The sequence below is a fragment of the Scyliorhinus torazame genome, chromosome 6 (genome assembly GCF_047496885.1).
Source record: "Scyliorhinus torazame isolate Kashiwa2021f chromosome 6, sScyTor2.1, whole genome shotgun sequence".
In the NCBI taxonomy this organism is placed as follows: Eukaryota; Metazoa; Chordata; class Chondrichthyes; order Carcharhiniformes; family Scyliorhinidae; genus Scyliorhinus; species Scyliorhinus torazame.
This window is the reverse complement of record NC_092712.1, coordinates 96,312,174-96,338,791: the sequence shown is the minus strand read 5'-3', so window position 1 is coordinate 96,338,791 and position 26,618 is coordinate 96,312,174. Positions and strand designations below refer to the sequence as shown.

The following is a 26,618-nucleotide window of genomic DNA, read 5'->3' as shown; positions in this document are numbered from 1 at the left end:
TGGGCCAGTATAGGGGCCGCGTCATCTACCCGCGCCAGGCCTTGTCGCCCACGTAAAAGTGGCGCCGAATAGATGACGAGGCTGGCGCCGCATAACGGACGTCATCCGCGCATGCACGGGTTGGCCGGCGCCAACCCGCGCATGCGTGGTTGCCGTCCTGTCCAAATCCGCCCCGCAAGAAGATGGGGGACGGATCTTGCGGGGCCGCGGAAGGAAGGAGGTCCTCCTTCAGAGAGGACAGCCCGACGATTGGCGGGCACTGATCGCGGGCCACCCCACATTGCAGGTGAAGCCCGGTGCAGGATCCCCCCTCGCCCCCCCACAGGCCGCCCCCCAGCGTTCACGCACCGCCCACGACTGTAGCGACCAGGTGTGGACGGCGCTGGGGGGAACCCGCCGTTTTGGCCTGGCCGCTCGGCCCATCCGGGCCTCAGGACAGCGGGGGTGCCGGAGAATCGCCATTTTGGGTATCTCCGGCGATTCTCCGGCCCGCGAAACTCGACCGGCCCGTTCCCGCCGCTTGGGAGAATCGCAGGAGGGCGTCGGACCGGCGTCCCCGGAAATTTTGGCGGCCCAGGCGATTCTCCCAACCGGCGTGGGAGTGGAGAATCGCGCCCCTGGAGTATTGTGCACAGTTTTGGGCCAGGATTCTCCGAACTCCCGGTCAAGTGTTGACGCTGACGGAAATACCGTAATGGTGCACACCGGCGTCAACGGGCCTCCTGACCCAGCGATTCAGCGGCCCTCAGGGGCCAGTACTGCGCCGGTGTGTTGCGCGATGCTCCGGCGCCGAAACGCAGCCCTGCACTGCCGCGATAATATGCGCGCGAAGGCCGTCTCCGCGGCGGCGCATGGTGGCAGTCTTTGCACCAGCGCATGCGTGTGGTGGCCATTTCCAAAGCAGCGGCGCGCAACATGGCGGAGCCCTACAGCGGGCCCGCGCGAAGGAGGTAGGCCCCGCCCCCCTCCCCTACCCTCCAGATCGCGGGCGCCCGCCAATCAGTTGCCCCCGATTGCGGGCCTGGACGCCGTGGAGGCCGCCCCCCGGAGTCTGATCCCCCCCACCAGGGCAGCCACTGCGGCCGAGCTCCCGCTAGGTGGTACCAGGTTGGAACCATGCCGGCGGGACTTCGGCCGGAGAATCGCCACGGGGGCCTCTTTCAGCGGCCCCCGACCGGCGTCGCTTCAACCGCGCGGGCACGATTGCCGCCGGAGAATCACGTCCCGACGTCGGAGCAGCGTGGCGGGAATTTCCCACGTCACCGCCAATTTTCCGACTCGGCGTGAGCTTGGAGAATCCCGGCCTTGGTCCCCTTATTTGGGGAAAGATGTAGTTTAGAGGAGGTTTACTAGATTTACTGCAGAGATGATGGGTTTATCATAGGAGGAGAGATTGAACAGTTTAGGCCTATACTCTCTAAGAGTTCAGAAGAATGAGGGGAGATCAAATTGAGATATACAAGATGATAAAAGGTATAGAAAAAGTAAACTGAGAGCAGATACTTTCTCTTGTGAGGCATTCTAGAACAAAAGGTCATAGTCTCCAGATAAGAAGTGGCAAATTGAAAACAGAGATGAAGAAAAACTACTTCTCCCAAGGGGTCGTGAGTGAATTTGTGGAATTCGCTACCCCAGAGTGCAGGCGATGGGACAGTAAATTTAAGTAGGGGTTAGACATATTTTTAATTAGTAATGGGTTGAAGGGTTACAGAGAATGGGCAGGACAGTGGAGATGAGGCCATGATGAGAACAGCCATGGTGTATTGAATGGTGGAGCAGGCTCAAGAGGCCACATTTCCTACTCCTGCTCATAGTTCTTATGTACAAAGATCTATTCTGTCTAATTCCACCTTCCAGCTCTTGGTCTGTATCCCTGCAGGTAACAACTCAAGCACAAATCTGGTGTTCTTGATTAATAAGGGGATTTCTTGATTAATAAGGGGATCAGGGGTTATGAGGATGCGGAACATAACAGATATGATTGAATGCAGAGCTGACTCGATGGGCCAAATGGCTTAATTCTGCTCCTATTCATATGGTCTATCTTATGGTCTAATGGGTGCGTGCTTCATTAACAAGCCTACATCTGCTGCCCTTATCTTTTGAGGAAGGAGCAGCGCTCCGAAAGCTAGTGACATCGAAACAAACCTGTTGGACTTTAACCTGGTGTTGTAAGACTTCGTACTTATCCTTTTAGGTGGTAGAGGCTACAGGTTTGGAAGGTGCTCTTTATTGAAGGGGCTTTGCTACAGTACATTTTATATATGGGGCACACTGTTGCCACCGTGTATTGCGGTGAAGAGGGTGAATGTTTAAGTTGAAAATGAAAATCGCTTATTGTCACAAGTAGGCTTCAAATGAAGTTACTGTGAAAAGCCCCTAGTCGCCACATTCCGGCGCCTGTTCGGGGAGGCTGTTACAGGAATTGAACCGTGCTGCTGGCCTGCCTTGGTCTGCTTTCAAAGCCAGCGATTTAGCCCTGTGCTAAACAGCCCCTTGATGGATTGGGTTCCAATCGGATGTATTGCTTTGTTCTTGAATGATGTTGAACATCTAGAGTTCTGTTGGAGTGGTCGTCATCGGTAAGTGGAGAGTATCCCATCACACTCCTGGCTTGTGCCTTGCAGCTGGTTGACAGGCTTTGGGGACCTGGATGGTGCACTACTCATTGCGGAATTTGCAGACTCTGACCTGCTCTTGTAGCCACAGTATTTAGATATAGATTCATAGAACATACAGTGCAGAAGGAAGCCATTTGGCCCATCGAGTCTGCACCGACCCACTTAAGCCCCCACTTTCACCCTATCCGCATAACCCAATAACCCCTCCTACCCTTTTTGGACACTAAGGGCAATTTAGCATGGCCAATCCACCTAACCTGCACGTCTTTGGATTGTGGGAGGAAACCAGAGCACCCGGAGGAAACCCACGCAGACACGGGGAGAACGTGCAGGCTCCGCACAGACAGTGACCCACTGGGGAATCGAACCTGGGACCCTGGCACTGTGAAGCCACAGTGCTAACCACGTGTGCTGCCGTGCTGCCCACAGATTGCTGGTCCATTTCAGTTTCTGGTCAGTGGTGAGCCTCCAGGTTGTTGATAGTGGGGAAGCCAGTGATGGTAATGCTATTAAATGTCCAGGGAAATGGGTAGATTCTCTCTCGTTGGAGGTGGTCATTTCCTGGCACTTGGGTGGCACTGTTACTTGCCACATATCAACCCATGCCTGAATGTTGTCCACGTCTTGCAGTATATGGACAGGGACTGCTTCAGTCTCTGAAGTGTTAAGAATGGTGCTGAACATTATTCTAACTTCTGACCCTTATGATGGAGAGATGGTCATTGATGAAGCAGCTAAAGATGTTTGGGCCTAGGCACTACATTAAGGAACTCCTGGGCAGTGATGTCCTAGGATTGAGGTGAATTGGCCTCCAACAACTACAACCATCTTCCTTTGTGCTAGGTATGACTCCAACCAGGACAGTTTTCAGCAGATTCCCATTGACATAAATTTTGCTAAAATTCCTTGGGTCAAACACTGCCTTGATGTCAAGGGCAGTCACTCTCACCTCAAGTTCAGCTCTTCTGACCATGGTTGGACCAAAGCTTTAATGAGGTCAGGAACTAAGTGGCTCCAGTGGAACCCAAACTGACATCAATGACATCTAGCTGTGCAAATGCACCTTGAAGGCACTGTTGATGACACATCCCATCATAAGATAAGGACATACAAATTAGGAGCACGAGTAGGCCACTTGACCCCATAAGCCTGGCTCCACCATTCATTCAAGATCATGGCTGACATGATTGTAACCTCAACTCCGCATTCCCCTCACTCCTGATAACCTTTCACCCTCCTTTTGCTCATCAAAAGTCTGTCTACCTCTGCCTTAAGATTCTGCTTCCACTGTCTTTTGAGGAAGAGAGTTCCAAAGACTCGGGGACCCTCCGAGAAACATTTTTTTCCTCATCTCGGTCTTAAATGGGTGCCCCTCTTACTTTTAAACAGTGACCTGTAGTTTTAGATTCTCATGGAAAATATGCTTCCACATTCACAACCACTTTGCTAATAATCGAGCGTAGACTGATGGGGCAGTAATTGACCGGATTGGATTTGTCCTGCTTTTTGTGGACGTGGCATACCTGATCAATTTTCCATATTGGAAGGTAGATGCCAGTGTTGGATCTGCATTGGAACAGCTTGGCTAGGTGCGCAGTTTGTTCTGGAGCAGAATCTTCAGTATTATTACTGGGATGCCGTCAGGGCCCATAATCTTTACAGTACCCTGTGCCAAATATAGCAGCCCTTCCTCCATAAACCAAATTCATCTAACTGACCTTATGCTCGGCATTAAAATCCTGCAAAAAATAATCACTAGGGAGGATAACTAATTGACTGTTGAAAGTTTTTTTTGGGGGGAAAGAAAGCAATATTTGTTGTGTCCATAAACCATTGTATTTGCTATTCACATGGTAAGTAAATATCCAACCATTGTAAAAAGTGTGCCACGCAACAATTCTACTTTTGTGCGATTCGTAAATACAAACAAAATGTAAGCAGAAGTCAAGTCTGGTCAGTGGTCAAGTTAATGGATCTCAGCTGTTAAGCTCCGATGGTCACTCTATAGTAAGAACTAGGAAGCAAGTTTTGACTTCTTCGACTCCCAAGTTCAGTAATCACTTCAATAACAAAACATGCAACCCGTATCCCATTTATATATTGGTGCAATCTATTAAACAATTAAAACCCCAATTCAAATTTAGGCACAAGGGGACATTTAACTCTTTCCTGACACCAGCTTAGGATGTCAATATGTGCACTATAATTGGCTGAGGAGAATAGAAAGGAGAAAAACAAGGATTTCCACTGAGCACTATCCTGCTATAAATGCCGCAATGTTCCCAATGAATGAATACTCTGCCGACACTCACCTATCTCACATCAAAGTTTGGCATTAGCTTTAATTCTGATTTACTTGGATGAGTATCGATGGAATCCCAGAATTTGGAGAAATGGAGAAGAAAGGCCACCCGCTGCCAGCCGACCCCCACCCCCATCATCTACCAAACCAGAACATTGACCCACGAGAGCCGATTTCAGGCCCCCCCCCAAGCATCTTATGGGAGGAGACTGAACAATATTGGTTTCTCGCCACACTGTTCAGGGCTCCGGATCTCTGCAACGGGGGCCGGTTAGATCGGAAACTGATCGGCGCCTGGCATGGTTCCCTAGTTCAGCCTCTCTCGCTATCTAACCAGCCCGCGCATTTTCGCACCCGGCCGGTAGATCGTGCCCAAGAACCCAACTATTTACAATTTGTAAAATTGTGAGGAAATGTAACTGCACCACAGGAGTCATAACACTGACCCACAGATATTTTTATGTTAAAAATACTTTAATTTGAACATAGAATTAACCACATTAACAATGGCGAAATGGCTTTACAGTTAACAGTTACAACATTTCTTTAGTAAAAAGAGAAACTTTAACTTACTTTCTATACCTGCCTCTGTATTCCAATTAAGTAAATCAATATAGTCTAAATACCACTCATGGATAATATTAACAACCATGTCTCCACTGACTTTTCTCTGTGCAGAATCTTTGGATAGAGAACCTTTCAGGACCAAAACTGACAAATCTCTGTTCAGACTAAAATGCTAGGGAGAATGAACTTTTCAGACAGACCTGGCTCCTCCCCTGAGTTCCATAATCTGTACCCAAAGAATAAGGTATTGTTCAATTTCCTCCCATAAGATGCCCCATGAGCTGTTAGCCAGGACCAAACACAATACTCACCATAAATTACCTACACCTGTAGATAAGCTGTCCCTTAAACATAAAACAATATTCCATTAGCAGAACACTTCACCTGCAAAATCAATCACCTCACTTTTACAACCCCTTAACCACAGCTTTAACAGACACACTGACTGTATGCATCTTAACCCAGGTTTTAATAAAATTACTGCAATTATGACAATTCCTTACATTTACCACATTTGCAAACAATAGAATACTCGATCTCATTATATTTAGAAAATCATGAAGAAGCTCCTAGGATTTTTTTGGCAGCACACTGTTGTTGTAGACTTTTTTTTTTTTTTAAAAAGAATAAAATCTTCTTCTCTTTCTAAAGCAAGTGATAGCTGGTGGCCAATGGCCATCCTTCTTTTTTAATTAAAAAAAAGTATGCATATGGCAACTACATTTAGTAGCCGTTTTTTAAAAAATACTCATACCATTGTGCAAAGTGTCCACAGTGACTTTAAGGGTTCCAAAAATGCTTTAATTGCCATATGTGCAGCTGCCCAATTTTTCACTTTCACCACCACAATTTCTAGGGCCAAGAAATCAGTGTCAAAGACACTTGGAAAACTACCAAAACGATATCGCTGTTTGCTTTTGTGTAATTGCATTATTTACATTATCAACTGCAAGCTGAATTGCGTTGCCAGTTGCGATTATAAAAATATATACAACTTAACTTTGGCACAGTACATTCATGTGAAGGCAATGTTTCAATGAGAGGTAGGTCAGAATTCAGCCCCACTATATGCTGCTAATCCCAACTTTAGCTAGGTTTTTCAGAGAGCACAAAATTGTTGTGAAAGAACAAAAAATGTTGTGGGCAAACCTTGCACTCTCTCTTGGAGCTGAGTAATAAAGCAAAATTAGTGAGAATAGGGTACCATTCCAGGTTACGAAGAATAATGTACAATGGAAAAGAGTAAAAATCTAAAATTGGGAAGAAGGAACAGAAGGATTCTCAGCTCAACTGAAAAAACCATTGCTAATTATTTTTAAAAGATCTCCCACAACCTATACTCACTCCTATCCATTTTCAATTATCCACCGGACCCTTCTCGTTTTAAGTAAATATAATGTAAAATACCCATTTTTAATTATAACGCTCATCAGAAAATGCTGTCACTATACTATTATTTTTGCCAATGTTAATGGGATTAATATTGCAAACTTCATAAAGCAATAAAAAATATATAACATAACATTAACCATGTTAGGGAGAGGTATGATGCAATCATTTGGAAATGAAGTTGAGGCAGAGATCAGCCATGATTTAAATGAATGGTCGAACAGGGGGCTGAACTGTCAACTCTTGTTGCTGCGGTCGAATCTCAGTTTGTGTGACCGGCCTTCTGTGCATCATTCCTTTCATAGAGTCATAGAGATCTACAGCACGGAAAAGGTCCTTCGGCCCATCACATCTGTGCCAGTCAAAAATAACTGCGTTTCCAGCACTTGGCCCATAGGCTTGTATGCCTTGGCATCGCAGATGCACATCTAAATGCTTCTTAGATGTTATGAGGGTCTTTGCCTCCACCACCCTTTCAGGCAGCGAGTTCCAGACACCCACCGTCCTTTAGCCGAAAAAGTTCTTCCTCACATCCCCTCACCTTAAATTCATGCCCTTGGTCACTGACCTCTTCACCAAGGAGAAAAGTTTCTTCCTGTCTACTCTATCTGTGCCCCTCTGTGCCCTCATCATTGACAATTGTATCTTCAGCCATCTATGCTCTGGAATTCTGCTCCTAAATCCATTGAAACCTCCATCGCCTCTCATCAGCCTTTGTAAATCACCTTTTTATCCAAACATTTGGTTATCTCACATAATATTGCCTCTGTCCATACTTATTTTCTCCATTAATGCCACAATACAAAAAGCCATTGATGTTACAAAAGTATTCTGAATACATTGCAAGGGTACGGAGTTTACTTGCATTGAATGGCAATGAGGAGTGCCAGAGGTCGGTTAGCTCAGTTGGTTTGTGATGCAGAGCGATGCCAACAGTGTGGGTTCATTTCCCCTACCAGCCGGTTACCACAAAGGCCCCTCTTTCTCAACCTCGTCCCTTACCTGAGGTGTAGTGACCCTTAGGTTAAATCACCACCAGTCAGCTCTCTCTGTCACACTCCGAGACTAAGGCGACTTTCATTTCACTTCTGCAGAAGGTTATTCTGCATTTTAATTCCAAACAAACTAAAGAACTCATTCCAGCAACATGCATTTGTCCCCCTGAAATTCATTAGCCTACTATTTTAACCTTTTGTTGCCTGTCAAAATAACCACAAGAAATAGTAAATGAACCCATAAGCACTCATCTGCAAAAATCAATAGTAGTCCTAACTTGAGGCACTATGTCTGCAGGATGAAGTGAAGCATTGGGCTGGATCGTCTAAGTGGTGGAGCTTTTATTGCCAGTAACAATCATTAAAATAAATGAAATAACAATCATTAAAAAAGACTAGGAGGTGGATTCTCCATTGGCAGACACCGTGATCTGATTCCTGGTCGGGCGGAAAATGGAGCATCCTCCAAAAAAATGTCTGATCCCCCGGCGGGCTTTCGTGAAAGTTTGCCCAAGCGTGGCCCTGACACGGTGGACTCCGAGGTGGGTCAAGGAGGTCAGTTCACAACTGGGGTGCCGCCCAAAGTCCAGTAGAATTCCTGACAAGTAGGGAAATCCTCTCTCCCTCTTTCCTCCACCCCCCCCCCCCCCCCCCCCCCCGCACCTCCCACCCCCACCAGCACGCACAAGGGTAACCAACCCTTTCCTCCACCATCAGACATCACCCCCAATCCTGGACCCCTGCCTGAAAGCTGAAGAGCAGTCCAGGCAGTGCAGTGAAAAATCACTGTATTTTCACTTACCTTCCCGAACATCTGCTGCCTCAGTCAAAAAAGTGTTTAAAGCAGCAACTGTTACGAGTATCAGAGGCTTCCTCGAAAGCCAAGCACACTTGAAAGGACTTCAAATCCCTTGGCAGCCTTTGAAACGCAAAGCTCCCCGATGGGGGTGACTGATGAAGAGGCAGGGCAGCCCGGGTCACCCTCATGCTTGCTCATTTTGAGGGCGGGGGAAGGGTGAAAGAGGAGGATGTCCCTACTTGTCAGTGCTGGCAAGGGGGGCAGGAATAGCTTTGTGCAGGGGGAGGGGGGGCCTACGCCGGACCTCGGGTTCGGGCCGCCCGCTCAATAGGATTCCAACGGAATCTGGCGAGCTCTCTCCCATGCATAAATTTGTATGGTTAGAAGTCTTACAACACCAGGTTAAAGTCCAACAGGTTTGTTTGCCACCTGAGGATGGAGCTGTGCTCTGGAAGCTAGTGATTCCAAATAAACCTGTTGGACTTCGACCTGGTGTTGTAAGACGTTTTACTGTGCCCACCCCAGTCCAACACCAGCATCTCCACGTCATAAATTTGTATGGTAAAGGACGAACTTGCAACCTAGTGCCAGCGGAGACCAGCCCCCATTCTCAGCTGGCAGGAGCACTTAGCTCCAGAACGTTGAATCCTGGCCTAGGTTTGTTGCTCTCAGGCAGAGAAAGAGAAAGTCAGTGCAAGCAGAGTCCAATGTTCTGCTTTTAAGGCTTTGCCATTACTTAATGTGCATATCTCTGGTTTTGTGAAATAAACTCCCTACTTGTATATTTAAGATATTTATTGCAGCACTTTACTTTCATTTTTTTTTTTTCGTCCATGGGGCATGGGCTTCAAAGACTGGGCCTGCATTTATTGCCCATCCTTAATTGCCTTTGAGGGGGCAGTTAAAAGTCAACCACATTGCTGTGGAACTGGAGTCATATGTAGGCCAGGACAGATAAGGATGGCAGATTTCCTTCCCTAAAGCAATCTTTTTCAAACTTTTTTTTCCGGGGACCCATTTTTACCAACAGTCAACCTTCGGGGCCCTCACCAGCCGGACTTCACGAGCCACCATTTTCTCTTACCTTTAATGCGAGAGGTGAGCCTCCTTGGTCCTCATTTACTTGTTAGCTGCTGACAAAATGGAGCAAAATGGGCAATCGCGCCCAAAGCACGTGACATCAGCATTCGGGGCACGTGACCTCTCTGCCTCGCTTCAGGCAAGATAACATTGAATTTTAAGAACAATCTTCTCCTGATGTCAGGAGGAGGCTGTGCTTCTTGCTGGGCTCCGCGCATGTGCACTATGAGCGGCACGCATGTGCAGTGCGCCCGCATTTTGATAGCTAGTCGCGGCCGCCATTTTTAAAGCTGTTCGCAGCCGGCATTATTGAAAGCTGGCTGCTGCGGCTGTTGAATGAATTCCCGCAATCGGAACGCCGCGATCCTCCCAAAACCCGCCCACGAGTCGCGACCACCACTTTGAAAATATCTGCCCTCAGGGATATTAGTGAAGCAGATGGGTTTTTACAATAATCGAGAATGGTCATCATTCGACCTTTAATTCCAGATTTTTATTGAATTCAAATTTCACCATCGGCAGTGGGGGAATTTGAACTTGGGTCCCCAGGACATTACTCTGGGTACCTGGTTTACTAGTCCAGCGACAATACCACTATGCCACCGCCGCCCCTGTGCATTCTTTACTCATTTCATTTATCTTCTGCTTAACAACTCTTGAAATCTTTCACCCATTAACCTAAAATTAGCAGGGAATTTATTGTGGGTTGGAGGAAGAAGATATGGACTTTTACTGTTAAGTGATTTAAATTGTTGAAATTTTTATGAACAAACCAAAAATAACTTTCAGAAAGCAAGGCAGCCTTGCAGAGGGATCAGTGGGTCATGAACTAGAAGAGGACAGTAGACATGACATATGGAAACACAGAATATCTGATGTGGAGGCGGGCCAGCAACATGGAGAGTAAAGAAACTTGAAACAGGTCAGAACACCAAAAAGGATTAGAAAGTGACACTATCCAGGAGTTTTGTCCATCCTCACACTAATGTATCAATATCACAAATTATACCTTCATGCTGAAATTAAAACATCCCCAGCTTAGGAAACAACAAATGAAATTATCATCAACATAAAACTGCAAACGTATGCAGGCATTTAATATTTTTTCCAGTTATAAGCAACTAATATTGGCAATAATAGTTAAGAATCAATGGTGAATATTCGAGGAACTTACAATCAAACAATGTCAAGTATTTTGCAGTGTTACCTTTCATTTTTTTCAGAAACACCAACTTTTCCTTCGTCCATAGTCTTCCCACTTGTTTTTTTCTTTTTCTCTCTCTTCTTTCTGCTGAGGAGGTCATCCTGAAAGAAAAAAGAAACAAAGTTACCGTCTGACTTCGAAACAATCTTTATGTGGGCTCCTACAGTTATCTAAATAAAAATGTCAGTTACCCAATGCAGACTTTAGCAAGGTTTTGCATCGAATAACATCATCTAACAATATAATCTGTTGCCACAGTATCAAATTCACCTTCCCAAATATAAATGGTGACTAAAGACCAGCTCTATCAGTCACGCGCATTTCCATACCAATGTATATACTATTCAATGTCTTCTGAAAGTTAAAATCATTCAACACTCTTTCTTCCCCAGATCCCTTCCCCACCCTACCCACTCCGCAGGAGTCACCAGATTTTGTACACAAAGACTAAATCACATTTGCAAGGGTCTGTAAAAAGTTGCAATTTTGCAGCTGGGAAGGTGATTAATATCTGTTTTGTGCAAGATGAGAATAAAAATCCATGGCATGACAGGGATAAATACTCCAAGGAGTGCGCTTTGGCTGACTATTCAAACCCTTTCAGCTAAAATTGGTCCATGAGAAAGCATCAGGAATAGTTTTACCACAATTAAAAATAGCTTATTGAAACTATTCCATTGCTAATGAAACCACGGTTGGTCTACATTCATGAACGAACCAATGCAGAATACTGTTACACAAATTATTAAGTCATTCGGCATGTGTATCGTTCCAATGCCACTAGACAATCTTTAGAGCTCCAATAAATTTGTCTTCATTTAAGCTCCAAATACCTTATGGTGGGAGATGAGCTTCCAAAATAGAACTGCACAATTATTTAAAATAAGAATACTTATATTGAAACTTTCTGCTCATAGAATTGGAAAACATTATTTATATAATTTGGTGTTTGAAATTATGTGAAATAATTTTAATATGGAGAAGCAAAAAGTTAGCATCCAAAACAGGGCTCTATTTATTTGTGAACATCCATTGGCTTTAGCTCAGGTATGTTTTGGGGTTTGGCTTTCAAGTGGTATCACATTTGCATCATTGTGAGAAAAGCTGCGTTTCGCTCACCGGTCTATATATCACTGAAATTCTTAATGTTAGCGATGAGCTGCTGTCCCCTACTGAGTTCACTTAACTAGGCAAATTTTGTGTTATTCGGAAGTTGGAACATTTTTGCAGAAATATAATATGTAAGTATTTTGATCTCAAAAGAATAATTGCTTTCAACTAGAAATGTTAAAAATTGGTCTCCATTTCAAGCAACAAATAATGTAACCCTTACGATGCGCCAGAATGGTGTAATCAGGCTTCAAGAGTTACTGGGATGTGTACTCAAATCAACAGAACAGTTTCCCTCGATACATTTCAGCATTTAAAAAAAAGATTCTCCTCACATCACACCAATGACTCAAAGCTCAAATTCTAACAGTTTGGCCTTTACCTCGCAGCCAAGATCAGCGCTCAGTGAAAACCCACATTTTAGGGGCTTTCTGCCTCACTCAGAATTAGGAAGAGGTGTCAGAAAGGAGAAGAAAATGGACAACTAAAAGTTTCCCAAGTTATTTTGAAGATACAAAAAGGCTAGAATAAACGGGAATAACCTTAAATTGCAGTATTGCGGCAACTCAACAAAACCTCTTGAACAGCACCATCTAACACCACCTGAGAAGGACAAGGGCTGAAGACCTGCAACTTTTCCTCTCAGCCACCCACACACCTGACCAGGAATTATATTGCCATTCCTTCACTATCAGTGGGTCAAAATTCCCTTCCTAACAGTACTATCGGTCCCCTGCACCACATGGGTTGCAGCAATTCAAGGCAGCAGCTCACCAGCACCTTCTCATGGACAATTAGGGATGGGCAATAAAGGCTGGCTTTGGCAGTGATGCTCACATTCCATGAGCAATTTAAAAAAAAACACAAACCCAAAAAAAGGATTTGAGAATGATTATTACAGAGAATGCTATTATGTAGCAAAATTGAACTGTTTTTGTAAACTCAAATTAATGCTCAGGTGTTTATTTTGCTAGTTTATATTTATTGCTATAAGAAAATAACTCTCAACATTTGCGAGGCTTCATTATTGTATTAGTATTTCCATGCAACAGGGACCAAGGAACCAGTCAAGGACAGGAATTGGAAATTCTAGCCAAAATTATGGATGCAGGAATCCCAAGCCAAATGCAAAGATAAAATAGTATATTTAAATTGTAGTCTTTCAACTTACTATATTTCTACTCTTAAGGGAATACTAACAAACATAGCTTTTCTTTAACCATTCTTAACTGTGTAGTAAAATTTCTGATTTAAAGACAATGAGCAAAGCAAAAAAAAAAGCATTTGAGATTAGACATTTCACATGATATTGATAAGATGCAGAGCCATTAGCATGAAATATTCACTGAACTTTACCTTTTAATAACAGCTCAGTTATTTATGACTTAGATTATTGCCTAGAACTCACAAATAAATAAAGACTTGCATTTACAAAGCAGCATTCACAGGAGGGGCACGGTGGTGCAGTGGTTTCACTGCTGCCTCACGCCGCCAAAGACCCGGGTTCCAAAGACCCGGGTTCAATCCCTGCCCCGGTCACTCTCCATGTGGAATTTGCACATTCTCCCCTGTCGGCGCGGGTCTCAACCCACAACCCAAGATATGCAGTGTAGGTGGATTGGCCACGCTAAATTGCCCGTTAACTGGAACAAAAAATGAATTGGGTACTTTAAAAAATATTTTTTCAAATACATAGTGCCATTCACAACACATGATGTGCCAGAATGCTTTACAGCCAATAGAGTACTTTTGATGTGTAGTCATTGTTGTAATGTAAATGATCCAGCAGTTAATTTACACACAGCAAGATCCCACAAATAGCAACGTGAGTGACCAGAAAGTCTGTCTTTTCTCCCCAAAAGATGTTGATTGAGGGATAAATATTGTAGGACATTAGGGATAGCTTCCCTGCTCTTCTTCAAAATAATGCCATGGGAGCTTTTGTTCACCTGGAGGACAGATGGAGCCTCAAGTTTGACAGAAAGATGGCACCACTGACAGCGCTGCCCTTCCTCAGTGCTGCATGAAGTGTCAACTTTGATATTTTACTCAAGTCTTGGACTGAGACATGAACCCACATCTCTCTGACTCAAGAGACGATAGTGCTACTGACTGATTCATGGCTGGCATAAATGCAAGTTGAGATGATAGTGCTACTGACTGATTCATGGCTGGCATTAATGCAAGTTTGAGTCGATCACACTAACTGGTAATATGTTCTTTAGTTTAAAATAGTGATGCACAACAGGGCTGCTTATCAGTACTATCTGCAAATCACAGCTGCATGGGTGACAGTCATATATTGATAATGTTTTTGGAGAGGCTGAGACTAATATTCTAGAGACACAAGTTCAAATGCCTCATGGTAGCTGGGGTAATTTAAATTAAATTAATAAATCTGGATTAAAATGCTTGACTCATGAAACCACCAGACTGTTGTAAAAACCTAACTGGCTCGCTAATGTTCTTCAGGGGGGAAAAAATCTGCCATTCTTCCCAGTCTGGCCTAAATGGGATTCAAATCCACAGCAATGTGGTTGACTTTTAACTGACCTTTGAAATGGCCCAACAAGCTACTCAGTTGCGTCAAACTGCTACAAGAAAATCAAATAAGAATAAAACTAGACGGACCACCCAGTGTCAACCTACGATGCGGAAATTACCATGGCATCATCACTATTAACCATGCAAAATTCCCCTCAACATCAGAGGACTTGCTCCAAAGCTGGGCGAGTGGTCACACAGGCTAGTCAAGCAACAGCCTAACATAGTCATAACCACTGAATCATACCTCACACGCAATGTCCCTACTCCTTGATCACCGTTCCTGGTCACTTCCTGTCCCACCTGTAGAACAGACCCAACTGGAGGTGGTAACACAGCGGTAGTCAGTCAGGAGGCAGTGACCGTGGATTCCTTAATATTGACTCCAGACCCCATGATGTCTCATTCCATCAGTCAAACATGGATTAGGAAGCCTTGTGCTGATGGCCACTTATTGCACCCCTCCCCTCAGCTGATGAACCAGTACTCCATGTTGAACAGGAACTGAGAGAAACAGTGTGGATAACAAGGTCACAGAATATTTTTACCGTTTGGTAGGTGGCGATAGAACCAACAAAAGGATAAAACCTACTTGACCTTGTCCTCACCAATCTACCTTTTGCAGATCCAAGACAGCTTTGGTAGAAGTGATCACCGCACAGTTCTAGAGGCAAGTCCGTCTTCACACTAAGAATATCCTCCATCGCTTGGGTGGACTGTGCTAAATGGATAGACTCAGAACAGATCTCATACTCAAAACCGGGCAACCATGAAGTGTTGTGGGCCATCAGCAGCAGCAGAAATGTAACCTAATGGCACAGCTTACCCCCTACTCTACCATTACAATTAAACAACAAACCAGAGGAGCCTCCTAAACTATCCCCATCCTCATTGATGAGGAGCCCAGCATGTCAGTGTAAAAGACAAGGCTGCAGCTTTTGCAACCATCTTCAGCCAGAAGTGCCAAACGATGATCCACCTTGGCCTCCACCTGAGGTCCGCACGATCATAGGTGTCAATCTTTAGTGAATTCAACACACATTGCATTATCAAGAAACAGCAGATGGTACTGGATACAACAAACACTATGGGCCTCAACAACAACCCAGTTGCAGTACTGAAGACCTGGGCTCCAGAACTCACCACCCCTTAGCCAAATTGTTCCAAGTACGGTCACAACACTGGCATCTACCCGATAACATGGAAAATTGCCTAGGTGCGACTTGTTCACAAAAAGCAGGGCTAATCCAATCCAGTTAATTACCCCCCCCCCCCCCCCCCCCAAGTCCACATTCAATCAGGAAAGTACTGGAAGGTGCTGTAATTCTAACTGTGTATATGCTAATGTGACAGTACAAATCATCAGGAAGTGATGTACTATCATATGATCTTGCTCTCTCTTGTGGGCCTCATGGCAAGGAAACCTGCAGTGAGAGATGCTCCAATAAAATTAATGATTTACTTCAGAAGACTGAGTGTATTAAATGGTGACAAGTGAGTGAAAGAACAAGCAAAATGCAAGAAAGAACAGGGAAAGGTCTTTGCCATTACCTGAAAGTTTTGATCAGGTTACAACCAAGCAGAAGCAGATCTGAAGTGGCATCACAGATTTGCCGTATAATCACACCACGTCAGGCTCTGCTGCAAAGCCGAGCAGTGAGGGCAGTATGGTACTATATGAAATGGGTGGCTGTGCAGACAATATCCTAGTCAGGCAAGGGACCAGAAAAAGCTACATACTCTGAAATATTTAATGCACTTCAATCCTACTTCAATCTGAGACAGAATACAATTGTCAACCAAGCTAAACTTGACAAAGTCGCAGATGACAAGTAAAAGTATTGATAAACTTATCAATGATCTCTTTAGACTTGCAGAGAATTGAGAATATTGCAGCTTAAAAGATGAACTATTCAGATTCAGAATTGGTTTTGTAGTTTTGGATGAAGCATTGTCTGACCACTTGCAGTCGAGAGATGATTCAACCAAACAAAGGCAATTTAACCAAGCAGAAAGCTATACAGTAAGAAAGCAAAGTCAATTGGTGATTCGGGCTGAGGGAGATCCATAGCCTAAAAATGACTGACTCAGTGGGTGCGGAGTATGTTCAATTTAAAGACCAGAAGACGTAGGAGCAGAATTGGGCCATTTGACCCATTGAGTCTGCTCTGCCATTCGATTATGGGGCTGATATGTTCCTCATCCACAATCTCCTGCCTTCTCCCCATAACCCCTGACCCCCAAGAAATCTCCTTATTAATCAAGAGCACTAGATTTGTGCTACAGGGCTACAGACCAAGAGCTGGAAGGTGTGTAGCCACCTGAGTTGGCCACTTCCCGACTTAAAATGGAGAACCGCAAAGGCTGAAGGGAAATTCAGCCAACACAGGCAAAAACTAGCAGGTGCAAGTTTACTGTGTATTAAGACTCTGCAGAAACCCAGACAGCATCGATACAAGCAGCCATCTGCATAGTAATGTAGCAGCCATCTACATATTAATGAGCGATCCCCGGAGCAATCAAAACATTTTAAGGTAAACAAAGCCAAGCCAGACTCCTCGGCGCCAGCAGCAGCCAACACAAAAGAGGTTAACGGACACTTAAAGACCGCCCAACGATCAGGGAACAGCTCCAGTATTGGAGAAATCGAACCAAGTGATTGGACGGAACGAAGTCCAGAACCAGGTATGGGGCCCGCCCCGAAGGGCGGGAAGCCCCTGGGGACTATAAAGTAAAGCCCCCAAGTTCAAATTGTTCTTCTTGACAGGGTCACTCAGCAACGAGAAGCAACCCCTGAGAGTGAACTGTCCAGCGGCCTCCAAGCAAGTAAGTCTCAAGTCAACGCTCACTCGAAAGCTTTAGGGTTATCCTTGATCCTACCTGCCAAAGACTTCTCATGTCCCCTCCTGGCTCTTCTTAGCTCTCTCTTTACGTCCTTCCTAGCTAACTTGTAACTCTCGAACGCCCGAACTGAACCTTCATGTCTCATCTTTACATAAGCCTCCTTCTTCCTCTTGACAAGTGTTTCGACTGCTTTAGTAAACCACGGTTCCCTTGCTCGACCACTTCCTCCTTGCCTGACAGGTACATACTTATCAAGGACACGCAGTAGCTGTTCCTTGAACAAGCTCCACATTTCCATTGTGCCCATCCCCTGCAGTTTTCCTCTCCATCCGATGCATCCCAAGTCTTGCCTCATTGCATCATAATTGCCTTTCCCCCAGATATAACTCTTGCCCTGCGGTATATACCTATCCCTTTCCATCACTAAAGTAAACGTAATCGAATTGTGGTCACTATCACCAAAGTGCTCACCTACCTCCAAATCTAACACCTGCCCTGGTTCATTACCCAGTACCAAATCCAATATGGCCTCGCCTCTCGTTGGCCTATCTACATACTGTGTCAGGAAACCCTCCTGCACACATTGGACAAAAACAGACCCATCTAAAGTACTCTAACTATAGAGTTTCCAGTCAATATTTGGAAAGTTAAAGTCCCCCGTAACAACTACCCTGTTGCTTTTGCTCCTATCCAGAATCATCTTTGCAATCATTTCCTCTACATCTCTGGAACTTTTCGGAGGCCTATAGAAAACCCCTAACAGGGTGACCCCTCCTTTCCTGTTTCTAACCTCAGCCCATACTACCTCAGTAGACGAGTCCTCATCAAACGTCCTTTCTGCCACCGTAATACTGTCCTTCACTACCAATGCCACCCCTCCCCCTCTTTTACCACCTTCCCTGAGCTTACTGAAATATCTAAACCCCGGCACCTGCAACAACCATTCCTGTCCCTGCTCTATCCATGTCTCCGAAGTTTAATCTTCCAAAGGACCAACATTCACGTGACGGACTCTCCTCGCTTTTTATGTACTTGTAGAGCTTTTTTATATTTTGCGCTAACTTTCTTTCGGAATTTATCTGGGCTCTGTTTATTACTATTTTTGTAACCCTTTGTTTGTTTGAAAGTTTTCCAGTCTTCCAGATTGCCACTGGCCTTTGCAACATTGTACACCTTTGTTTTTTGTCTTTATATTGTCCTTAACCGTGGATGTTTTTTTAATCTTCCTGCTCACTCTACCCATGCCAAACCTGTCCTCATGCCTATGTAATTACCGTTGTTTAATTCCAGAATGCTAGAGTGGGACTCTGCTTTCTCACCCCCTAACTGAATTTTGAATTCTAGGGGACCCTTAACTATGAGGTCATCAACTAATCCCTCCTCATTTCACAATACCAAATCCAGAGTAGCCTGCTCCCTGATTGGCTCCACAACACATTGTTCCAAGAAACAATATCTAATGCATTCAATGAACTCTCCCTCGAGGCTACTCTTGCCAATTTGATTAAACTAGTCCCTTGCCAATTTAATTAATCTAGTCTATGTGCACATTAAAATCACCCATGATTATTGCCGTACCTTTCTTACAAGCCCCCAGTATTTCCCAGTTCATACTGTGCCCCACTACAGAACTACTGTTTGGGGACCTATAGATTACTCCTACCAGGGACGTCTTCTCGTTGTTATTTCTTATTTCTACCCAGATTGAGCAGATCTTGATCTCCAGTACTTATATCATTTCTCATTACAGCACTGAACTCTTTTTTTTCACCAGCAAAGCCACACCACCGCATTTTGCTTTCAGTCTATCCTTTCAAAATACGAAGTATCCTTGGATATTCAATTCCCAGACTTGGTCTCCTTGTAACTATGTCTTAGTAATCGGTACTAAATCATAACCTTTTGTCTCTATTTGCGCCGTTAAGTCATTAATTTTGTTCTGAATGCCGTTGTTCTGAATGCCTCATACGTAGATACAAGGCTTTTAAATTTATGCTATTGTCAAATTTCCCTACTCTTTTACAATTCCTTGTTGCAAAATGACATTCACCCGTTCTGTCCCTCATCTTTATTTTCTAGTAACCATCTGCCACTTCATTAACTGCACTCCTACCACATCCTTCAATTTTAGTTTTCTAATTTTCCCTGCAACTGATCCCCCTCATTCAGTTTAATGCCCTTGTTATGCCATTCAGCAGGATCCTGGTTCTAGCATGATTCGGATGAAGACCGCCCCATCGGAACATGATCGCCCCCTCCTTCCCATGTACTGGTGTCAAAGTCTGATGAATTCAAAACATTTCTCCCACACCAATCTTTAAGCCACACATTTAACTCCCTAATGTTATTGATACTGTGCCAATTAGCCCGTGGCTCAGGTAGTGATCCAGAGATTAATACCTTTTTGGTTCTGCTTTTTAAATTTAGCCCCTAGCTGCTCATATTCCCTTCGCAGAAACTCTGTCCAAGTTCTACCTATGTCATTGGTACCTACGTGAAACACCACAACTGGACCTTTACCTTCCCGTTCCAGATTCCTCTTCAGCCCAGATGAGATATCCCGAACCCGAGCACCAGGTAGGCAACACAGCCCTCGGGACACTAGATCCTGGTCACAGAAAACAGTGTATATGCCCCCAACTATATTATCCCTAATTATGACTACATCTCTCTTCTCTCCCCCACTTGAATGGTTCCCTATACCATGGTGCTGTGGTCAGTTTGCTCATCCTCCCCACAGTCCCCGTTCCCGTCCACACAGGGAGCAAGAATTCCCAACCTGTTGAACGAGGACAAGGGCAGAGGCTCCTGTAACCCTACCTCCTGCATCCCTCTACCTACCGCACTAACAGCCGTACCCTCCTGTCCCTGATCACTGGAAGAATTCAAGATAGTTAGTCTAAGGGGTGTGACTACCTCCTGATACATGGCATCCAGAAACTCTCCCCTCCCTGATATGTCATAGCATCCGAAGCTCAGACTCCAGCTCATCAACTCTGAGCCGGAGTTCCTCAAGCAACCAACACTTGCTGCAGATGTGTTCACTCAGAACCACAATGGGGTTCACCAGCTCCCAGATCAGGAAGGTACAACAAATCGCCTGGCCCTGCATCACTATTTTATTTTATTTTATTTTATTTGTATTTTTCACTTAAATTTTCAGCTGGCTTTTAATCTGCCTAATTTGTAAAACATTTCTCCTGGTTACCTTTTATCTGAAAGAAAATAATAGGTCATGTAAATTAGCAATTTCTTACCAGCCAATGAATTTAGTGTTTTCCTAAGACTCTTTAGGTTTTCTGTCCCTACCGTTCACTCTTTAATAAAGTTCCACCTCTTTAATGACATTTTGTCTATCTTTCCGTGCTCTTTACGGAAATCTTTCTTCTCACTCCGCGCTCTTTACTGAAATCTTTCCTCTCGCCACGCTCTTTAATGAAGTCTCGCCTCTCTCTCCACGCCCTTCAATGAAGTCTCACCTCTCCGCAAAGTTTTGCCTCTCTCTCTGCGCTCTTTAATGAAGTCCCATCTCTCCCTCCGCCACTTCAATGAAGTCCTGCCTCTCTAATGAAGTCCCGTTCTCCCCACTCTCTATAATAAGTCCTTCCTCTCTCCCTGCCTCTTTAATGAAGACCCACCTCTCTGCACCTCTTTAATGAAGTCCCACCTCTCTCTCCGCACTCTTTAATGAAGTCCCGCTTCTCTCTCCACTCTCTTTAATAAGTCCTTCCTCTCTCCCGCCTCTTTAATGAAAACCCACCTCTCTGCGCCTCTTTAATGAAGTCCCACCTCTCTCTCCGTGCTCTTCAATTAAGTCTCGCCTCTCTTTCCATGTTCTTCAATGAAGTCTCGCCTCTCTCTCCATGCTCTTTAAAAACAAAGTGGTGACCATACAAAAGCAGGGGAAGCAGGAAGAGCATCTATCAATTGTCCAAGCTAACTGTAATCATTGTGGCAGGAAAAATAGGCTCAAACATTGCTCCACCAAAATGGCCAAATGCCATTTTTGAAGAAGGAAGGGTTATCTTTCAGGCTGTATGTTGCAGCAAGAAGCTCATACAGAGAAGCAAAAAGAGAAGTCCTCAAAAGACAGCAATATCCATGATATAGAAGGTATCCATGATTTGATTCACCTTTCCTTGGAGAGATCAAGGAACCAAGTAGAAGCTATAGGTGTGCTGATGGCCTGGTAGAGGGAAACAAGACACTCTTTAAGTAAGACAAAGGGGAGGCAGTGGCATAGTCACTGGACTAATAAACCAGAAACTCAGAGTAATGCTCTGGGACCCAGGTTCAAATTCCGTCACTGCAGACAGTGACATTTGAATTCAATAAAAACCTGGAATTAAAAGTCCAACGATGACCATGAAACCATTGTCGATTGTCGTAAAAATCCATCTGGTTCACTAATGTCCTTTAGGGATGGAAATCTGCCATCCTTACCTGGTCTGGCCTACATGTGACTCCACATCCACAGCCATGTGGTTGACTCAACTGCCCCCTCAAGGGCAATTAGAGATGGGCAAGAAATGCTGGCACAGCCTGTGATGCCCACATCATAAAATACCAAAAAAACGGTGGTCAGCAAAAAATTCCTGTCAGCCACCATGCAAAAAGCTACAAGAGATATAGAACAAGGTCATAGGACAATTGAATGCAACCCTTCATTGTAGAGAAAGAAAAATCACTGAAATCTTTATGCACTCTTAAGCAGGAAAGCCTGTACCTACCTACATCTGATTTGCAGGGTAGAGGAACTAGAAAGCCAAGAAGGTCAGGCTAAAAACTTCAGAGCTGAATTTCCATAGCTGTTAACAGGATTTGGAAGACTGAAGATAATAACCACATCACTATGCCCTGAAACAAAATAAGTATGTCTGAAAAATTCCTTATGTATCCACTCTTGCCAGAGGTAAAAGGAGGAAACGGACACTAATTTGAAGCAAGAGATTATTGCATTTGTGACAGAACCAACAAGCTGGCGTTTGGGGATGATCCCAGTGTCAAAACACAACGAATCGTTCAGAATTTGCATAGATCTTACTCAGCTGAACAAAGCAGTTGAATGTAAATATTATCCTATGTCATCTGTGAACTTAGTAAAATGGGTGAGAGTTCAACGTTCATGATCAGAGATGCAAATAGTAGCTTTTGGCAACTATCACTCGATGAAGAGTTTCATTTGTTCAGAATGTTCAGTGCACCATTTGAGGGGCTTTGTATAATAATAATCTTTATTATTGTCACAAGTAGGCTTACATTAACACTGCAATGAAGTTACTGTGAAAATCCCCTAGTTGCCACACTCTGGCACCTGTTCAAGTGCACATAAGGAGAATTCAGAATGTCCAATTCACCTAACAAGCAAATATTTCGGGACTTGTGGAAGGAAACTGGCGCACCCGGAGGAAACCCACGCAGACACAGGGAGAACATGCGGACTCCGCACAGGCAGTGACCCAAGCGGGAATCGAACCCGGGACCCTGGCACAGTGAAGCAACAGTGCTTGCTACTGGAGAGGCATAAAGATCTTGGCCGCGAGGTTTGCTAGTGTCACACAAGAGGGTTTAAACTAGTATGGCAGGGGGGTGGGCACGGGAGCAATAGGTCAGAAGGTGAGAGCATTGAGGGAGAACTAGGGAATAGAGTCAGTATGGCTCTGAGGCAGAGCAGACAGGGAGAAGTTGCTGAACACAGCGGGTCTGGTGGCCTGAAGTGCATATGTTTTAATGCAAGTATTACGGGTCAGGCAGATGAACTTAGAGCTTGGATTAGTACTTGGAACTATGATGTTGTTGCCATTACAGAGACCTGGTTGAGGGAAGGGCAGGATTGGCAGCTAAACGTTCCAGAATTTAGATGTAAAAGGGGTGGCGGAGTTGCGCTACTGGTTAGGGAGAATATCACAGCTGTACTACGGGAGGACACCTCAGAGGGCAGTGAGGCTATATGGGTAGAGATCAGGAATAAGAAGGGTGCAGTCACAATGTTGGGGATTTACTATAGGCTTCCCAACAGCCAGCGGGAGATAGAGGAGCAGATAGGTAGACAGATTTTGGAAGAGAGTAAAAACAACAGGGTTGTTGTGATGGGAGACTTCAACTTCCCCAATATTGACTGGGACTCACTTAGTGCCAGGGGCTTAGACGGGGCGGAGTTTGTAAGGAGCTTCCAGGAGGGCTTCTCAAAACAATATGTAGACAGTCCAACGAGGGAAGGGGCTGTACTGGACCTGGTATTGGGGAATGAGCCCGGCCAGGTGGTAGAAGTTTCAGTAGGGGAGCATTTCGGGAACAGTGACCACAATTCACTAAGTTTTAAAATGCTGGTGGACAAGGTTAAGAGTGGTCCTAGGGTGAATGTGCTAAATTGTGCTAATTATAACAATATTAGGCGGGAACTGAAGAACCTAGATTGGGGGTGGCTGTTTGAGGGTAAATCAACATCTGACATGTGGGAGGCTTTCAAGTGTCAGTTGGAAGGAATTCAGGATCGGCATGTTCCTGTGAGGAAGAAGGATAAATATGGCAAACTTCGGGTACCTTGAATAACGAGAGATATTGTAGGCCTCGTCAAAAAGAAAAAGGAGGCATTTGTCAGGGCTAAAAGGCTGGGAACAGACAAAGCCTGTGTGGAATATAAGGAAAGTAGGAAGGAACTTAAGCAAGGAGTCAGGAGGGCTAGAAGGGGTCACGAAAAGTCATTGGCAAATAGGGTTTAGGAAAATCCCAAGGCTTTTTACACGTACATAAAAAGCAAGAGGGTAGCCAGGGAAAGGGTTGGCCCACTGAAGGACAGGCAAGGGAATCTATGTGTGGAGCCAGAGGAAATGGGCGAGGTACTAAATGAATACTTTGCATCAGTATTCACCAAAGAGAAGGAATTGGTGGATGTTGAGTCTGGAGAAGGGTGTGCAGATAGCCTGGGTCACATTCAGATCCCAAAAGACGAGGGGCGGGATTCTCCGCTCCCACTCCGGTTGGGAGAATCGCCTGGGTTGCCAGAATTTCCCGCGACGCCGGTCCGACGCCCTCCCTCGATTCTCCCAAGCGGCGAGAACGGCCCCGTCGAGTTCCGCGCTGCGCAGGCCGGAGAATCGCCCGAGACACCCAAAATGGCGATTCTACGGCACCCCTGCTATTCTCAGGCCCGGATGGGCTGAGCGGCCAGGCCAAAATGGCGGGTTCTCCCCGGCACCGTCCACACCTGGTCGCTGCCGGCGGGAACAGCGCGGGAACACTGGGGGGGGGGGGGGGCCTCAAATGGGGTCTGGCCCGCGATCGGTGCCCACCGATCGTCGGGCTGTCCTCTCTGAAGGAGGACCTCCTTTCTTCCGCAGCCCCGCAAGATCTATCTGACATCTTCTTGCGGGGCGGACTCGGAGAGGACGGCAACCACGCATGCGCGGGTTGGCGCCGGCCAACCTGCGCTTGCGCGGGTGACGCCAGTTATGCGGCGCCGGCCGCGTCATGTATGCGGAGCCGCTTTTACGTGGCGACAAGGCCTGGCGCGTGTAAATGACGCGGCCCCGCTCCTAGCCCATTATCGGGCCCTGAATCGGTCGGGATAGTGGCCGTTTCGCGCCGTCGTGAACCTCGACGGCGTGGGCACTTTGGCGCGGGGGCGGAGAATCGTGCCCGAGGTGTTGGGCGTCTTGAAAAATATTAAAGTAGACAAGTCCCCAGGGCCTGATGGGATCTACCCCAGAATACTGAAGGAGGCTAGAGAGGAAATTGCTGAGGCCTTGACAGAAATCTTTGGATCCTCACTGTCTTCAGGTGATGTCCCGGAGGACTGGAGAATAGCCAATGTTGTTCCTTTGTTTAAGAAGGGTAGCAAGGATAATCCAGCTGGCCCTTACGTCAGTGGTAGGGAAATTACTGGAGAGAATTCTTCGAGACAGGATCTACTCCCATTTGGAAGCAAATGGACGTATTAGTGAGAGGCAGCATGGTTTTGTGAAGGGGAGGTCGTGTCTCACTAACTTGATGGAGTTTTTCGAAGAGGTCACAAAGATGATTGATGCAGGTAGGGCAGTGGATGTTGTCTATATGGAACTCAGTAAGCCTTTGACAAGGTCGCTCATGGTAGACTAGTACAAAATGTGAAGTCACACGGGATCAGGGGTGAGCTGGCAAGGTGGATACAGAACTGGCTAGGTCATAGAAGGCAGAGAGTAGCAATGGAAGGATGCTTTTCTAATTGGAGGGCTTTGACTAGTGGTGTTCCGCAGGGATCAGTGCTGGGACCTTTGCTGTTTGTAGTACATATAAATGATTTGGAGGAAAATGTAACTGGTCTGATTAGTAAGTTTGCAGACAACACAAAGGTTGGTGGAATTGCGGATAGTGATGAGGACTGTCAGAGGATACAGCAGGATTTAGATCGTTTGGAGACTTGGGCGGAGAGATGGCAGATGGAGTTTAATCCGGACAAAGGTGAGGTAATGCATTTTGGAAGGTCTAATGCAGGTAGGGAATATACAGTGAATGGTAGAACCCTCAAGAGTATTGGAAGTCAGAGAGATCTAGGTGTCACTGAAAGGGGCAACACAGGTGGAGACGGTAGTCAAGAAGGCATATGGCATGCTTGCCTTCGTTGGCCAGGGCATTGAGTATAAGAATTGGCAAGTCATGTTGCAGCTGTATAGAACCCTAGTTAGGCCACACTTGGGGTACAGTGTTCAATTCTGGTCGCCACACTACCAGAAGGATGTGGAGGCTGTAGAGAGGGTGCAGAAGAGATTTACCAGAATGTTGCCTGGTATGGAGGGCATTAGCTATGAGGAGAGGTTGAATAAACTTGGTTTATTCTCACTGGAACGACGGAGGTTGAGGGGCGACCTGATAGGGGTCTACAATATTATGAGGGGCATAGACAGAGTGGACAGTCAGAGCCTTTTCCCCAGGGTAGAGGGGTCAATTACTAGGGGGCATAGGTTTAAGGTGCGAGGGGCAAGGTTTAGAGTAGATGTACGAGGCAAGTCTTTTTACACAGAAGGTAGTGGGTGCCTGGAACTCGCTACCGGGGGTGGTGGTGGAAGCAGGGACGATAGTGACATTTAAGGGGCATCTTGACAAATACATGAATAGGATGGGAATAGAGGGATAAGGACCCAAGAAGTGTAGAAGATTGTAGTTTAGTCGGGCAGCATAGTCGGCA

General features: G+C 45.4%; 1 protein-coding gene across 1 annotated transcript in view; it reads right to left on the bottom strand.

Annotated features, from left to right (window-relative positions):
- The window catches only part of dnajc1 (DnaJ (Hsp40) homolog, subfamily C, member 1), a 328,861-nt gene that overhangs the window by 163,090 nt on the left and 139,153 nt on the right, over positions 1 to 26,618 (bottom strand). The window contains exon 5 of the mRNA XM_072508505.1: positions 10,961 to 11,058. Coding sequence (XP_072364606.1) covers positions 10,961 to 11,058 — 98 coding nt within the window. The remainder of the gene's footprint in view (positions 1 to 10,960; positions 11,059 to 26,618) is intronic.